This window comes from Pteropus alecto, unplaced genomic scaffold (assembly GCF_000325575.1).
Source record: "Pteropus alecto unplaced genomic scaffold, ASM32557v1 scaffold196, whole genome shotgun sequence".
Classification (NCBI taxonomy): domain Eukaryota; kingdom Metazoa; phylum Chordata; class Mammalia; order Chiroptera; family Pteropodidae; genus Pteropus; species Pteropus alecto.
This window is the reverse complement of record NW_006439717.1, coordinates 2,128,829-2,146,966: the sequence shown is the minus strand read 5'-3', so window position 1 is coordinate 2,146,966 and position 18,138 is coordinate 2,128,829. Positions and strand designations below refer to the sequence as shown.

The 18,138-nt window shown below is 48.0% G+C and overlaps 1 protein-coding gene across 1 annotated transcript in view; it reads right to left on the bottom strand.

Annotated features, from left to right (window-relative positions):
- Positions 1-18,138, bottom strand: part of VDR (vitamin D receptor) — a 51,452-nt gene that overhangs the window by 4,357 nt on the left and 28,957 nt on the right. The window contains exons 4-8 of the mRNA XM_025050250.1: positions 15,396-15,526; positions 8,522-8,706; positions 8,155-8,275; positions 5,807-5,978; positions 82-233 (exon numbers count right to left, since the gene is read on the bottom strand). Of these exons, the coding sequence (XP_024906018.1) occupies positions 82-233; positions 5,807-5,978; positions 8,155-8,275; positions 8,522-8,706; positions 15,396-15,526 (761 nt within the window). The remainder of the gene's footprint in view (positions 1-81; positions 234-5,806; positions 5,979-8,154; positions 8,276-8,521; positions 8,707-15,395; positions 15,527-18,138) is intronic.

Below are 18,138 nucleotides of genomic sequence, written 5' to 3'. Positions count from 1 at the left end.
GATGGGGGCCCAGGACCCGGGGGGGGGGTGTGCAGCCGGTGTCTGGGAGCTGCAGAGGGTGGAGGCAGAGCCCAGACGCACCTTTGGCCACATCACTGATGCGGTACTTGTAGTCCTCGTGGCCACAGGTCCAGGACATGTCGTCCACGGTGAAAGACTGGTTGGAGCGCAACATGATGACCTCAATGGCACTTGACTTCAGCAGTACAATCTGGTCCTCAGAGGTGAGGTCTCTGCCAGGGAGAGCAGGAGTGAGGGTCAGGTTATTGGTCAAGACCTTCAAGTCATGCAAATCAGTGTTGTGTGTTTTCAGGTCTAAAACTGCCAGGTGACCAGTATGGGTCCTGGATCCTCCATTGAGGAGCTTGCAGTCTGGTTGGAAAGAACAAGACTGTTTCTTGAGGGAGAACAACTCAGGACTGTATGTCAAGGTGAGAAGTGAAGTAGTTCAGTCACTAAGGCAAGGAAAACCCAGTGATTTGCCAAGGTCTCTCAGGCCTAAGCAGACAGAGCTGTATTAGGGACAGAAAGACAGAGCCTGAGGAGGTTTCCAGGGTTATAGCATGAATGTGGTGGTCTACGAAAGGTATGGCCAGAGTCATCTTCAACAGCTCTCATGCTTTTTTCCCCTCTTCCTCCTCCTAAGGCTCAGCCAGCTCTGTCTCTGGGACATCTCTGGAACCCTTGCTCTCACTCTCACTCCCGTCAGGACTTCTCTGGTTCAGAGCTCCATCATCTTTTTCAATTGCCTCCTACTAGAATCCTGGAGTCAAGCCTCCCAGGTCTCTCATTCATCTTTCTTATTGCCGCTGCAGAGAAGTATAACATTTGTGTTCTCAGAAATCTTTACTGATTATCAAACACCCCAGGATCAAGCCTCTACTCCATTACTTGGCTCCAACCTGACTTTCCAAGCCCTCTTCCCATTGCAAACTTCACCAACCCTCCTTCTAGCAACTGTGGACTACTCCACATCCAAATGCTATGTTCTCATGTCATCATGCCTCTGAATTTGCAACAGCTGCAGCCAAGAATGCCTTTCTTCTTCTCGTCCATGTTGTCTTTCTGGTCCTGAATTCGATGAGGTTTCCTTTGGAGCCCCCCAGCCTTCGATTCTCTTCAGCAGAATTAGAGCCATTTCATTACAACCCCATGAGCATTGCTTATACTCCTATTTTACCCTTAGCTCTTCAGCTCTGTTTTTTAAATACTCGCTCTGGACCTTAACTCTAAGCTATGTGAAGGCCAGCACCACCCATTAATTACCTTAGTGTTGCCATATACCGATCACTTAGCCCTCAGCACCACGAGAGGGTCAATAAATATGTGCTGATGAGTCAAAAAGCCAATGACTAGTTCCACTATTCTGAGTCACGAGCTGGGCTTGTCTGAACAATGACAAAGAAAAAGCAGGGCCCGCAGATCAACCTGCTTCTGGTTTTCCCTCCTTCTCTTCCTGACTGTGTCTTGCTGCCTGGATATTCTGTCATCTTCTCTGTGGTTGCTCTTTGGTTCATAAAGAAATGATTAGGATGAACAGCAAAGGGTCTGCTTTGGAAAAAAAAAAAATCACAAAGTGCTAGAGTTGGAGGGCACCCCTGAGAGGCTCTATGGTCCACTTCCTTCTTCAGCATTCCTGACACATGGCTCTCGCACAGCCTCTGCAGGATCCTCCCAGTGCCAAGGAGCTCACGGTCTCTGGATACAGCCATGAGATTGTTCGCTCTTAGTGAACAGCCTCTTCTGCTACTGAGCTATAACCTACGCAGGGACACACGCAGCCATCGTTTATACTTCTGTCTTCTCAGGGAACACAGAATCAGATCACTGCATTAGCCAAGGGCAACCCCTTAACCACCATTTAAAGAAAGCTACCGTGCACCTCTTGCATCTTTTCCGGGAGAGACAGTGTCTAGATGCCCCCATCATCCTGGTCACTTTTCTCTAGACGTTCGACCCACATTTTAAAAAACAAAAAGTAACATCGCTCTCACTTGGGGTTTCATTCATTGTACGAGTAAAACATATTCATCATTAAATCTTTGGAAAATACAGAAAACATAAAAGCAAAAAAGAATTACTCATAACCACAATAGATATTTTGGTGTATTTCCTTCTTATCTTTTTTCTATGCAAATATTTTCTCTTTAAAAACATACTCAAATTCACAGTAATTCTGTCCCACTTCTTACATCGTTAAAATGTCTTTATCCCAGTTTATAGAGGGTTGCATAATGTTACATCATGTCAACATATTATAAGTTATATAATCAATCTCCTATAAAACTATTTTGGGAAATTTTGGTTGCTTCTAATTTTTGCTATTATAAGTAATTTCGTGAGGATTACCTTTGTACATAACCCTTTCTTCAATGGCTCACTCAAAATGGATGGCTGGAAGTGGTCAAACATCCCATGGGTGCTTGGTGAAGGAGATTTCAGGGGACCACTGCTTATCGTGATCCAAACATACAACTTCTATAAAAGCAAACCTCGAGTAACCTTGAATTATCGCCCATGGACTGGAAAGATGGGGAATTTCTAAGTGCAGCTCACAGCCAGAACTGAGATTGATGGGGGGTGGGGGTAGAGGTGGAGAAACCCACAAGAGACCTTGTTCCAGCTCTAGCTCTGTCTTGCTCTCTGGATCTGTGAAATATTTACACTCTTATCAGTTTTCATGCCTATGGCCACTTCTGGGCAGTTGCGATGTGCTCTGGAAATGTGTACCTGTCTCAACGTTCCCATCTCCCCAGGCAGACGTCAGCCCCTCCCCACCTGTATTCCCACAGTCCTCTAGCAGGCCTCTCTTAGAGCTCTTATCTCTTCACGGCAGTTGCTCACATGTCCATCTCTTCTGTCAGGCACTAAACCCTGGAGACCAGAGACTTGTGTCCTTGTTAACTTTTATCTCTCACAGTTTGTGTAAGAAAGTGGTTGGTTGGATAGATGGACAAGTGAATACAGAGGAAAGGGGATGGGAGGAGGGAAGCAGGCCTTTGACTCAGGCCTCTGGCCCAAGAAAGAGCCCCTGGGAATGGAAATGGCAGTGAGGTTGAAGGAATTTAGGCCAGAGGGCTGGGCTCCAGCCGATTTGGCCGGGTGCCCCTGTGCACCTCTTTTGGCAGTGAAACCTGTGGTCCTTAGTTCTTAGACCCAAGACTGTTCCTGGCCATTTAGATGCTGCTCCTGGCCCCAGTTTCTCCATGTATTTCTTTTGGAGCACTGAGGGAGGGAGATTTGCAGGGTGCAGACTGAGAGTCTGAGGGACGGGAGACAGGAGTCAGGAGCAAGGCCCAGGCCATGCCACGGTGCAGTTCACACCCAGCATCGTCCATCCAGCCCTGCCCCACTTTGGTCCTTTGCCCACATTGGAGTCTCATCCTATTCCCCCCACCCCTCTTTCTCCTACATCCTTCCCTCCCCACACCCTCCACCCCACCTAGAGTCAGCAGGATCAAAGCCACCAGGGACACAGCCAATGTTCTTTTACTTCTTGGAAAAACAGAACCCCTAAGTGCAGAAACCGGCAGAACCAGAGAGCTGATGGGCTGGCTCTGCCTGGATCTCACTGGACCCTGGACTCTGGCCCCAGTCCAGGCTCAACATCACCTCTGTCCAGTCACAGAGAGTGTCCACATCAGTGTCCCCTCAAGAGCTCTTGCCAAGGCCTGCATCATCTTTACTAGATCATTCTGCTCTGGGACTTCTCAAATTATGCTGAAGAGAGAGTGGCCAATTGAAGCAATTTTGCATCAATAACTGGGCAGCTCCAGTACCTGCTTATATACATGTCACTTTGGCCATGATTGCAGGGCTAGATAGACTAGGGAAATAAGGCTCGAAAGGGAAGGAAGGGGACAGACTTCAGCTCATCCTTGGGGAGAGAAATTGAAGAGTTAGTAGTGAAATCTGTATCAGGGTATATGTGTCGAGGGTAAGGGGTAGGGGCCGAGAACTTGGGAGAAAATTGGGGGCTTGGGTTACTTAATGGAGGAGGCTGCAATGGGGTAATCTGGTTAAATGAGTGACTTTTTGTTTTTTTAGGACAGTTTTCCCTCATGTGCAATCTCAACCACCACTTAGAGTCACCAAACCTTAGCATCTGGACAGGGCGTCAGCTGCCCTCTCATCTCACTCCCCACTAGGAAGGGAAGGATGGACGCTGCATAGATGAGGACTGTGCCCTGGAATTAGGATGGAAGCCGAGTACTACCGTGTGTCCACCGGCACCTCGAAGTGGATTTTTTGGTCCAGGTTTTTATGTAAAATAAGACTTAGGGACACATAGAGTTTGCAAATAGTAACATGAAGAGTTGAGGAGTAAATTGGAACTTGTGCTAAGTGGAATGTGTTGTCCACTCTAAGGAAAGGCTCTAGAAGGTAAAGCACAGGCCCAGTGCAATGGACATTCAGATCTTGCTCCTGCCTGCCCACCAGAGTGGCCCCTACTCCTTTTGCTGCAACCAACATGTACAATGCAGTAAGCGTCTCATCTCTGTTTGACGTTTTTCTCTTTTTTACAGTTTTCACATTAATTCCGGGGGAAGAGCATTGGAGAGGCCCTGGTATTTGGGCTGGTGAGAGCCATAAAATAACACAGAGTCAGTTGTCTCAGAGCAGAAAAACTGTGAACTGCTGGGTTTAGCTCTGTGAATTACCATCATTTAGCTGGTAATGTGGTAATTTAGATAGTAACTGATGGCTTTCCTACACAGCAGAGAGATTTACAAAACAATAAATGACAACTCTTATTAGCTTCCATCCAAAGCTGGCCCATGTCAAATCGTTTTCTGGCTCCCAATATTCCAGCACTGAATCTGAGCATCGGTATCTAGGAGGCATTCTGCTCCCGCTGCTGTAATTGCAACTATTGCCACTATTCGAAATGATAATATCGCTTGATACGGATTTATTTCTTTCAATCGCTCAACTACATTGTATACGTATTTTATGGCAATGTTCCAAATGAACTTTTAGGAAGCATGAGGATAGAAAGATACATATTATAGATATAACTACCTCCCAACATACTTACTAAAAGTGTCAGTTTTTAACTATTTTAAGACTATTTGATACCGCTTGACTCTTTAAGTATTATACGTGCCATTATTACTAAAACAATGAAATATTTGAGTGAATAAATAAAATTTGTATAAATAAATCCATAATAGAGGATCTCTACTTCTTATACTTATCCATTTGGGCAAAAAGGTCTCAACATAGTTAGTAAATGGCCTTGGGTGAAGGGTAAATTGGGTCAAGGATGCTGGGCATACATAACCTGGGTTATATATGCCAGTAAACCTGTCTCCCTCTAGGGCTCCTAAATGACTTTACAAGTCTTCATGCCCAACCCTTCTCCTCTTCACCGCTTCATCCTGGTTTTAGAATTGAGCGTGGAGGATTAATGTAGGTTTATTATAAAGGCATCACATGAGGATTAAATCCAAGCCAGCTGGAGTAGACATAGCAGTAAACTAAAAGTTCCAGACCTGGCTCTGACACACTAGCTCCAACATTAGAAATCCTGGCATTGGCCATTAAACCTTTCTGGGCTTTTGTTTCATCATCTAGAAAGTGTGAGGAATGAATAGCTCTTTAGGGCTAGCCTGCCCGGTAATGCTGGATGGGCTGCACTTCCTAAAATAGATTCATGGGCCTACCCCAGAGATTCTGATTTAGGAAGTCTGAGATAGGGCTTGACTCTCTATTTTGAGAAGCAGTGTATTGATGATCTCTGAGCCTTCTCCAGCTCACTCTAAGATTCTGACTCTGATCCCCAGATGTCCCAGAAACTTCTTACCTGAACCCTGGAATCATCTTGGCAAAGCCAATGACCTTTTGGATGCTATAACTGACCAGGTCAGCCAGGTGGGGCAGCATGGAGAGTTGAGACAGGTCCAGGGTCACAGAAGGATCATTCGAGGCTTCTTCCCTTGGATCCAGGTTGGAGAAACTGGTCGGGTCCATCACTACTGGAGAAGGATGAGGTAACAGAAAGAACTACTTAAGGACACTTAAGCCAGGCTTCTTCATCCTCGGCCCCGTGAAGACTGCCTACTCCCCGGCAGCTGGGCCAGCTGGAAATCCCACAATGATGGCCTCTTTCCAAGGTCACCCTTCAGCCCAGGCTTTCCTCTAAGAGTAGGGGAGTAAAATCAGAGATCAGAGATGTCCCAAAAAATGAGACTTCCTCAAGCCACGATTTTATGTCCCCACATGTTGTTCCTAATGATCCCAAATCAAAAATAAATTTTGAACCAAAAAACTTGTACAAAACAATGTTCGACCTCACTACTGATCAAAGAACTGCCAAGTAGAACATCTACACTTTCACCTGTAAACTAGAAACAAATATGCATAAATGTTGACACCAGTGTTTGTAAAAATACAGGGAATTAGACAATCTTTGTGCAGTGCTGGAGCACTGAAGAAGGTGTAAATCTTCGCAAGTCATCTAGAAAGCTATTTGACAATAGGGATCAACAACCTGCAATTATGTATACTCTTTGACCAGTAATGCCACTTCCAAGAATTGATCATACGGAAAACGTTTTGAATAACTGCAAATATTTGGCTACAAGAATTCTGTTATCTTAATGAAAAGCTGGTAAACAATCTAGATATCCAACGATAGGGGATTTAGATATGTTATTATACATTCATGCCCCAGAATACTATGCAGCCTTTAAAAATGATATTCTGGATGTACACTGAATGACATGAAAATATCATACAATGTATTATTATGAGAAAATAGCAAATTACCAGACTGTGTACAGCACAACTCCATTTCTGAATATACATATGTGTTTTAAAAAATAATGGGAAAGTGATCATGGTGTTAACAGTAATTATTTCGGGGTAGTAGGATTAAAGATTTTATATATATAATTTAGTTTTTATTTTTTTAATGTCTCCAATGAACGTGTACTACTTTTGTATAATAATTTTTTTAAATTAAAAATGTTAACTAGTTTGGATTTTTAGATAAATATATGCTCTACTGAACATACTGTTGGTGGGGGTGAGCACTTCAAATCGATGCACCTATGAGCAGGTATCAAAACTCCTAAATAATATGGGTTTATTATTAAAAGCTGAAGTACAGACCAATGTATAACATGTAGATTGATCCTTATTGATGCAAGTGAATACAGCATCCAATGAGAAAATTAATACAGGGAGAGATCCCCAGATGAGGGGCTGGGAGGGTCAGTTAATCCATGTAGTGGTCACTGCAGGTGGGTAGACACAATGTCTGGCTCCACTGCTGTCTCTGTCCAGTTGGCACTGGGACCCCTGCCACCTATTCTGGATCTGGGCAGAGATCTATCGATGAGTCTAGAAGTACTTTATCTGAGGGTTATAGTTCCCCAAAGGGGAGGGGAGGCCCCTAGCAGAGGGCAGCAAGGTTGGGGTTGGGTGACAGGTAGATGGATGAAAGACAAGGGTAGGAGGAGGATGAGGCAGGAAGATGAAGAGGAAGGTAGAAGAGAAGCAGTAGAAGAAAAGCAAGGATAAGCTAGAGGGCCTTAGTGGTCCCCCAGGACTCCAGGGTACAGTGGGCTGCAGTGGGATCCCCATGTTCTCCTTCCACACCAAATCTCCCCTTTCAAAGGGCTCAGACTCTCATACAGTTTTGTATATTTGAAAATTGTTCAAAATTCTCATCACAAAGAAAAATAATCCTTGTAACTGTGTGAGGTGATGGGTGTTCATTTCGCACCATATACATATATCAAGTCATTATGTCGTACACCTTAAATTTATACAATACTATCTGTCAATTATATCTCAATAAAACTGGAAAAAAACAAACAAATAAAATCCCCAAAGGGCCCAGGCTCAAAATACCATTTAGAGGAACCAGGTCACTTCCAGGCAGGGAACCAGAGGCAGAAGCCTGGTTTAGAGGGAAGAGCAGAGGTGCTGAAAGCAGACCCTGCCTGGAACCCCAGCTTGGCCTCTTCCCCCGTATGCGTGCTTGGGCAAGTTCCACCACTTCCGTAAAAAGGAGTTCTAAGGACTCGGTGTCACCCACAGTGTGTAAGTGCCATCCTCTCATCCGTAGCCTAGGATGGGCAGGTGGGAAATCTCTGGGCTGCTCTCCCCTGCTCACTAGGGAGGGAGGCCTGCAGTCCCACTTACCTGGGGTGGAGGTGTAGTGATCTGAGCAGGAGGAGGACGAGTCCCCAGATAAGCTGGTCATGTGTTTCAAGGAGGGCTTTAGCAAATGGCTGTCTCCACTCTCGTCTCCGCGAACCGGAGGCTGGAAGGGAAAGATGGAGTATCAGAAGCTCACGTTTCAGGGCCACCTTCTTACCTTGGCCCTGATCTCTGACAGGAGTGGCTTCAAGGAAGTCCTATGGGACGGGGAGGCCTCCCTGAAGTGAGAGGGACAGAGAAGCCTCCGTCCCTTCCTGATTCTGTGCCTGAATGCCCTGGCCCTCTGTCCCACGCCCCATGCCTTGGCTCCCCTTGTGGCTCATCTTTCCTGACCAGCTGGCAGACGTACCCGGAACTGGCTGAAGTCGGAATAGGTGGGGTCGAAGGTCTTGTGGTGGGCGTCCAGCAGGATGGTAATAATGCGCTGCTGTTCCTCAGATAGCCGGGGCCGCAAACTGTCCTTCAAAGCTTCCTCCTCCTTCCTCTTGAGGATCATCTCCCGCTTCCGCTGCACCTCTTCATCTGTCAGGATGACTGCAGGCAGGAAGGGGGCATCAGAGAGGCTGGGCTGGCGGCTCCTCCAAGAAACATTCCTCTAAGCACTAAAGGCATAAGATAGGAGGGCTGTGCCCCCAACACTCAGAGCTCACTGGGGCCTTCCTGCCTCAGAGGACTCCAAGCTCACTCTATAGGTAGAAAAATTGGATTTTCTATGTTGAAAAGGCAGGTGCATAACAGAGGAGGAAAAAGAGGATTTGAGAGGTGGATGGTCTAGGCATTAGGGAGGCCGAGTTCTCACACACATGTTGTGTGACTCTGGGCAAACTGGACTCTCTGGGCTTTTGTTCTCTTGTTTATAAAATGAGAAGGATGGACCATTTAATCTCTTCTAAGGTCCCTTTTTTGTTCCTTCTTCACATAAAGTGTGTCAATGTGGGGCGATGGAGTGATAACATTTACTCAAAAGATGGACTGACTGGAGAACTGAATGCAGTGCATGCCTAGCATGGAGCAGCAGCTCGTTCAACATTAATTCTTGCCTCTTCTCCTCCCTCCCCATATTCCCTGACTCTGAGGGAGACATCAGGGGGAAGAGAGAGAGGAAGAGTCACTGTGTGGTTAGTCTCAATGTTGGAAGTTAGGAGATGCTGAGAAGACCCCTCTACACAGCCATTCCCGCATCCAAGTTGCCAGGCATGGAACTCAAGCCTCTGATCTATTCTGACCAACAAAGAAAGACTTTTCCTCTTTGATTCCCTGCAAAACAATACCTCTTCCAGCCTGTCCAGTCTTGAAATTTCTGCCCAAGGAAGTTTTTGAGTTCTCTGGAAGTCCCTGATGATCACAACTCACAGCTTTAATCTGGGAAGTTCTCTTCAGCTGCTAGCCAGGTGTCTGAAGATGGGAAGACCTTAAGCCCCCTTCATGCTGTGTAGGGCCTTTGGGTGGTGCTGGGGCAGCTGCCCAGGAAGGCGGGGCTGGGAGCAGGGATGCCTGGCACAGAAGCCAGGCAAACAGACATCTTGGCTGGGGCTTGCACAGAGCTGACGGCAGGAGTGGGCACTGGGGCCCTTGGCCTGTAGATACTTGCTCTGTGCTGGTATTGCCAGGGCCTCTGCCCACAGAAGTGAGGAGTTTCACAAGAGCAGGGAAAGGAACCAGAACCTCAGAGTGGGTGGGTTCCAGGCTTCAAGAAAGGCCCACTGGCCTGGGTGCCTCAGGTGGGAAGAGGACAAGAGAAGTTGATAGAGGGTGGGGAAGAGCCTCTGGGAGTAGGAGTGGGCAACCAGAGCCTCAGACACAGCAGGAAAAGGAAGCCTGCAATAAAAGATGGCGCGTTCCCTCCACAGCTGAAGTAAGCCATACCAAGAGGAAGACTGGGAGAAGGCCACACCCAGGTTACTGACTCACAGGCCCGAATTGCTGGAAACCCTCCTCCCACAGAAGTGTCTGTTCAGACCCCAAAAGGTCAAGTAGGGTGGGAGAGGAAGGAGCAGGGAGCATCCCGATCAAGGCAGGGTGCAAGGCGCTGACCTGGAGAACCCAAGATTAGGTGTCTGGTTTTTCCTGCTCACCCAAGGGGTGGGCAGAAGAGGTAATGAGACTGGAGCTAGAGGGGGCTGGCTCTGCCGGTCACGCCACGGGTATCCGCAGGTTTGAACCACCTCTCGTGGTTCTGTGATGTCACTCTCCTGCTCAGAAACTTTTCCTGGATCCATATTGCTTACTATGTCCAAACTAAAGTCAAGATTCTCCATGATTTTGCTTCCTCCTAACTTTTCAACCTCATTTTTCAATGCCTCTGGATGCAGCTTCTGCTTTAGTCATGTTGAGATTGCTGATCCGTGAACGTGACCTGCACTCTAGCTACCACATTTCCACTTGTGCTGGATACCTGTGCAGCTGGCTCTTCTTTCCTCAATAGCTGTGCAAGTTCTATCTATTCTTCAGCACCCAGTTTACAGCCGGTTGTCTTTTATCAATTAGGCTTTCTTGAACACCTCGATCTGCACTGAACTCTCATTTCTTATTTCCATGGGATGTCTAGTTTTTCCTACACATATTGGTAACCAACTGTCTTCCACTCTGTAATATTTATGATTAGTACAGTTTTCAATAAAGGCTCTATAGAAAGAGCCTAAGAAGTTCAAGGTATCCTTCACTAGAACTGTGGCCATGTAAGGGCAGAGGCCACATCTTAAAATTCCTGTGTTTCCCCCACATAAGCCAGGCCACTGGGGCTTCCTGGCCATGATGCCTGCTCAATAGCCTGATAGATTAGACACTTAACACATCAATACTTCTTGTACCTACTACACACTCACTAGTCATTGTCCTAAGGTCAGGAAAGAACAGCAAGAAGTATGCCAACAACGCACGTACGGTACAATGTCAGTAACGGCACACACAGAATGCCAGGCCACCGGCTAACTGAGCCAAGCTTACCTTTTTAACTTAAATAATTGTTATTGAAATACTTTAAAGACAGAATATCTGTAACAGAACACCTGTAACATCATGTAACCTTTTCTTGATGATTCAGAAGCAATCATTCAGAACAGTTAGTAGACTTTGCAGGAACAAGGTTATGACCTCAGAATTATATAGGGCTGTTTTCCTGTACTGTGTGACTCAGCCAGCTATGATTTTGAGTTCTTGTGCTACTTTCACGGCTTTCGGTCTCCCTCGCTCCATTAAGCTATGTGTTGTGGTGCCTGTCCCTCAATGTGTGCCTTTCTCGCCTTTAACAGAGTTACTTCAAATCTGTTGGAGCTGGAAATGCCGGAGATTAAGTGTTATGTAATTAAAAAAATAGTGTTAATAAAAATAGATAAAAAGTATAGAGTTTTTTATGTATCAAGCACGATTCTAAGTGCTTCTGCTATATTAACATACATATATTTAGTCTTCATAACAACCATTTAAAGCAGGTGCTATTATCCTCATTTTGCAGATGAGGAAACTGAGGCCCAGAGGCTACATACCTTGCTCAAAGTCACAGAGCTAACAAGTGGCGGAGCTGGTATTCAGGCCTGGCTAGTAGGTTCTAGAGTCCAGGGTAGTAACCATGACCCCATACTGCCTTTGATTAGAATTGGCTGTGACTGCTCAGTAGGACCCTGGTCCTCAGCGTGGAACACACACGATGTTCCAATTCATCCAAAGAGTGTGAAAAATTAAATAAAGTAGCAAAGCTTGTAAATGATTTCCTTTGAAAGGACAAAGTTAAGAAGATTCAAGGTTAACCTTATGACACTTCCCCTGGATCACTTGTATCAGATAGCGACCTGCTGGGATCTACTGATTTCAAACAGGGGCCACCAACCAACCCATTGGCCTCCCGCCAGGCCACACTGTGTGGAGACTGAATAAGTCGTAAGTCTCTCACATATACAGATGTTGTGATTTATGAAAGAAGTCATTTGTTTAAAGGGGTTATTAATTTCATAGGAGACTTTTTAAATCATTTTCTCAATGAATTGCTATTAAAAATGCCATTACTATCATGTAGGAGGACACAGGTTTTTAAGTTAAAAGCCGCTGACCTAGATAGAATATGAGCGAACAGGTTCTGAAAGAGCATTTAATGGGCTCTCTTCTCTGATGGATGAAGTGCATGGTTTGAGGGATCTTCCTGAGCTATAGACCAGTGGAAGATGTAGAGATACAAAGATGCATAATGAGGAGCTAATATTCCATCATTCGACACATTTATTGAGCACCTACTACGCGCCACGTGCTGTGCTAACCCTGGGTAAAAAAGATGCATATCTGTAAAAACATGAAACAAGTTAACATATAGGTGGTTCTGCGCAGAACAGGTCTAGAGAAGCAAGAGCTCGATTATGAAATTTTGGGGCCCTAAGGACATAAAGTCAAGTAGGACTTGAAAGGGAAAAGGAGTCTTCAAAGGGAGCAAAGCTCTCTTCAGCCCCTCCTGTGGGGCCCAGGCAGTGCCTGTAAACGCACGATGGAGGAGCTCTGGCCCACTGCGGGTGCCTGAGGGGCTGTGCTGGGCTGCAGCCCACAGGCCTGGTTTTGGCAACAGACAGGCCTAGGTAAGAATGCTGATACCATCATCCTACTAGCTTAGGGGCATGATATTTTAATTCTTCTGAGTTTCTTCAGGAGGATTTTTAAAAGTATTTACATATTTAGGGATTGTTGTAAGAATTTAACAAGAAAATACGTAGGCCTGACACACATCTGGCACTCAGTAGCTGGTCAATAAACGTTCCCTCCCAGGCTCATCCCTTCCTCCCTCCCATACTGTCTCCAGGAAGGGACCAGCTCCTTGCCCCACAGAAAGGCCCTGGATTTGTAGCTCCCTTCATAGGGAGCCCTGGGTGTGTCTCATGGTTTACAAATGCTGATACTCAGTTGTCTCTAGGATGCTAGGCCTGGGGGACAATAGACAGCCGAGGGGATAAATGAGCAGCAATCCTAGGGATATGAGCCTGGAGCTCCAGACCCAGACACACTGACAGGCCTCCCAAAGCTGGGCTGACCTGAGGCAGGGAACCCCAGCTATCCCTGGAAGACTTTCCCTTCAGGGCAGCGGGCCAAGAGCTTAATGCTGGACCAAAGTTTATTTTAACTGGAGCTCTGGGGCCCAACCTTAATTCAGTGCAGCTCCTTGCACTGGCATCTGGAGAGTGGTGGGCACAGGGCTGTACTAGGCATATAACAGGACAGGGGACACGGGACTCTATCGGGGAGGACTAAGGCTGGGGTTGGGGTGGCTGAGACACAAAGCTGATTGGGGGCTGGGGGCTGGGCATCCACTTCTGGATGACTAGCCCCCCACAACATGGTGTTCCTGGGGCAGGAGCACCCTGATACGCTCAAGGTCTGCTCATCACCAGGGATGCAGTGCTCTCTGTGGGCTCCGGGAGGGGTCTAGAAGGGGACACGGAGTTGGATTCTCCTCTCACCTTGCTTTCTTATTCCAGCCCTGATATTTTTACCTTTCTGGGTCTCAGATGATTTCTAAGCGTTCTTCCTGTTCTAGGTTGACAGAATATCTCCTTTCTCCTAAGACACAGGAGAGGGGCCTCTGGGACTTCAGTGAGGCTGGCCCTGGCCAGAACTCCTGTGGTCTTAGTGAATCCCAGCGGTGTTATTCTGTACCATTCTTGGTTGGCTGGAGCCTTAGAATCCAGGCTCTCTGCCCCTTGGAGGCTATGCCCTCTGCGAGGACAGGAACAGGGGCTGTGTGCTCTGCATCTGGTTTGCGTCCAACCTAGCGTCTCACAAGGAGCAGGCCTCATTAAGCCAACGTGTGAGAAGCTCCAGGAGGCACCCAGGCCTTGAGCCTCCACCACTCCAGGATAAACACAGGAGTCGGGTGGGGCAGGGGATGGGGCACGAAGCGATCAGCGTGTCTGGGCCTGCACACTCGCGTGGGGGCGAGGAGGAACACAGCCTGGAAATTTCTTCTAGGGCTGCCAGCGTTGGCTGAGGGGCTGGGATCAGGCGTGAGGGGCCGAGACCCACCAGAGGGCAGCCTGTTGAGGCTCAAGGACAAGGCCTCAGGAGAAGGCCTCCACTCTGTCTCTGTTTCCCAACAACAGAGAATTTTTTTCCATCAAGGAAGAAATTTCCCATCCCCTCAGCCCTAACCCATGACGTTTCCCTTGTTCCAGACACATCTTCCCCATACCTGCACTGTCTCCCCTTCGAACAAACAAACAAACAAAACAAAACAAACAAACAAACAGCTCAGTAGGCAGGAGGGCCTTCGGGAGTGCCTGATCTGAGCACCCCTCCTGAGCTTCCTCAGGCCCTCAGCTTAGCAGGGCCTAGGCCCAGTCTCATGGCCAGGGAGGAGGTCAGAGTGCAGATTACAGAAAGAAGTGAGCAAGGGGCAGAGCAGGGGCTGAATGTACAGAGGGCACCCATGCTCAGGCTGGTCTAGTGGCCCTGCTTTAAGCCCCTGGATGGCCTAGCTAGCCCCTCCCAGGATCTGCTGAATTCAATGGCTACTCTGGTTACCAAGTAACTGGTCCTAGAGCTCAGATACAAAGTCCAGGGGTCAGAACATGTGAAACTGCCCTGTTGGTCCTCTCCTCCAACCCCAGAGCTGGACAGGAAGTCCTATAAGATTGCCTCTCTTTTCTCTGTCTGGATCTAGAGGGTCATCTGAGTCCAGTGCTTCCTCTCACATAATTTTTCCACCCAGTCTCCCCTGGGCACCAGCCTTCAGATCTGCCAGCGTCGCTGGAAGGCTGGGGTGGGGCAGAACCTGGATGCCAGCCAAGCTCTGAATGTATATTCTCCCCACCATTCTTCCCCTCCCCAACCACAGCAGCTCCCTCTCCCAAAGGCTAAAGAATGCTGGGGTCCTTGAGCCTCATTCTTTCTCCTCAGGTCCAGGGGACAGGGAGGTGTGATCGTAGTGATGATATCTTAGAGGAAGATTGACCTAGGGGCTCATGAAAGCAGTGCCTGGCCTCTCCTTCCTCACTGGCCTCACACTTGGAGGGGCTCTTCCGGGCCTCTGAGACACATTCAGATTCTAGATTCTAGAGAGGCTCTCAGGACCCCTTGGTGCCTTTGACCCTTGGAGTTCTGGCCACCTTCCTCAGGCTGCTGGCCCTGGATGCTGGCAGCTACAGAAGAAGGGTGGGCACACCTCTGACCAAACTTGCATTAACAGCAGCCAGAGCCTCCCCTGGTCTCAGTCTCCTCCTAACCCCCTGGCCTGGCCCCTGGATACTCACACTCCTTCATCATGCCAATGTCCACACAGCGCTTGAGGCGGCAGGCCTGGCAGTGGCGGCGGTTGTCCTTGGTGATGTGGCAGTCCCCGTTGAAGGGACAGGTGAACAGCGCCTTCCGCTTCATGCTGCGCCTGCCAAGAGAGCACGCCCCGTCCATTGGGTCACCCACCTTCCAGCTCCTCAGCCCTGATGGCTGGAGAATGGCCTGCAGGGGCTGTGACCCCAGGGACATACATGCCCACGAAGCCCCTCACTCTCCATTTCTCCCACAGAGGACTGGGGCTCATCCCTGCCCCTGGGCCACTCTCAGCGACCACCATCCACCACTCCCCCGTGTGCCCCAGTCACATCCTCCTCCCCCTTCACTGTCGCTTGCTCCCATCGTTGCTTTTGTAGTACTCTACTCCCCATTCTTTCTTTAGTTATACAAGAAATATATGAGTGAATTAGCCTAGCAAATATGTTGCAAGATACTGAAAACTGCAAAGTAGCCCTCACTGCTATTCAGGAGCCATTATGAGAGGAGAGGGTGCTAGTCTCAGCCTTAGCTTTCTAGAGTCAAGAGATCTGTGACTAGAGCATCCCCGATCCAGGGACAGACATGTGACCAGGTGCATGGAGAAGGGAGAAAAGGCCCAGCCATAGCTTTGAACATCTAGAGAACCTGTCCAGGAAGAGAAGATGCCAGAAGAGCAAGTGGGAACCTCGAGGTCTGGCCTAGGCTTTCTGAAAGGCAGAGGAAGCATGGATTCTGTAGGAACAGAAAATTGTCAAAGATTCTTAACTAGGAAGCAGCTTCCCCTCCCCGCCCCCCATATCCACTGTCAAAGAGTGTGTGTGTGTTAGTTCATTTTCCTAATTCTGGCTTCCTCTCTTGCTGCCAGCCACGTCACATGGGACGCTGAGAGGCTGTATAAAGGACCCCTCCCCAGAGGCTCCCCATCATTCATGTCCTGGAGGCTTCTACTACTCTCTCCAGCCCTGGCAAAGGGAGGCCCCACTTTTTAGCCCTAGGACAGGTGACAAAATTTAGCTGGGAAAAGATGATGGCAGAATCACTTTGTCTGTGAGCAGTAGCATCTTCCAAAGAGCTGTGGAGGGGCCTAAGCTTTAGAAGCAAAGGCCCAGGCCGAATCTTTTCCTTTCCCAGAGATGAGCTGGTGATATCATCTTCTTCAGATGCCACACACTCATTATGTTTCTTGGTGAAAAAATGACTTACTGTTCACATTCACGAGAAGAAACATAGGGTTCAGGACAAACACACTCATCAGTCGACATGGACAGATGGGGACCAAAACAACCTGACCCATGGGATGGGGAGAAGAAGCCAGAGGAACGGCTCTGCTGGCAGTCACAGGCAATTAGACTCTAAGATCCTTAGGGGACCCAAGAGACCATTGCTGTACTCCCTCATTTTATGGATGATACCACTGAAGTAAAGAAACTTATCAGTGAGGCGATTCGGCAAGAAGCGAAGGCTCCCAGTTTGAGATCCTTAAAGATGTGAAGCCCAGCTTTTAGCTTCCTGGATTGAACGTATTGTTGCAACGCCAGAAACTCAAGGTGCTCAGTGAGGACAAGTCCACGGGCAGACGGCTCCAGGCAGCTGGCCCTTGAGCATAGCTCAAAGCGAAGGACAGCTTAGTGGTCCAGGAAGTAACTGCTACTGGATTTGGATCTTGGCCCCTGTCCCTGCCTCTCACAACCCTAATTACCCAAGGGGACAACCACAGACTGGGCTATACAGGGAAGTGAAGTAGCCTAGACTATGGGGAGTAGTCTAGCCCTGAGTCCAGTCCACCAAAGGCCGCGTCCTGCCCCTGCGGTGTCTTCCCAGGGAGAGACTGTATACCAGGCTTTTGCTCACCTTTATAGAAACAGGCGCCTTTCTCCTCGAGCCTCTGTACCACCACTACAACTTTCCAGAGGGACAGGAGAGTGTGGAAGTACCTTGGGCATTGTTAGTGTCACCCCAAAATGACATAGCTATCTACATCCTGTGAGACTGTACTCTCCGGGATGCGAGATTGGTTACCCCTCTTACTCCTGTCCACTTTGCAGTTCTTGAGACTCCACCTGTTACCGCAAATGCTCAGGCCCCAGAGTGCCCATGATTCTCTAAATCTACTCAAAGACCAGAAGTTTTTAATTCAGAGAAAACTCTCATTTCTCCCTTCCTTCCTTCCTTCCTTTCTTTCTTTCTTCTTTCTTTCTTTCTTTCTTTCTTTCTTTTCTCTCTCTTTCTTTCTTCTCTCTCTCTCTCTCTCTCTCTCTCTCTCTCTCTCTCTCTCTCTCTCTCTCTCTCTCTCTCTCTCTCTCTCTCTCTCTCTCTCTCTCTCTCTCTCTCTCTCTCTCTCTCTCTCTCTCTCTCTCTCTCTCTCTCTCTCTCTCTCTCTCTCTCTCTCTCTCTCTCTCTCTCTCTCTCTCTCTCTCTCTCTCTCTCTCTCTCTCTCTCTCTCTCTCTCTCTCTCTCTCTCTCTCTCTCTCTCTCTCTCTCTTTCTTTCTTTCTTTCTTTCTTTCACAACCAGGCATTTTCCCTTGGGGCTAAGGGGTTTCTCTGTCTTCCTACCCACAGTCCTATCTGGCTCAGAGCTCTTCATGTTAATTCTCCAGAGCCATGGGCACCAAGAGAGCACCTACATGAGGCACCTCCAGACATATAAGCCAAAGCTTCTCGATAGCCCTGTCTGTGCTGGGGGCTGAGAGCGTCCTAAGTCCCAGGAGGGAGGCTGGTGTCCT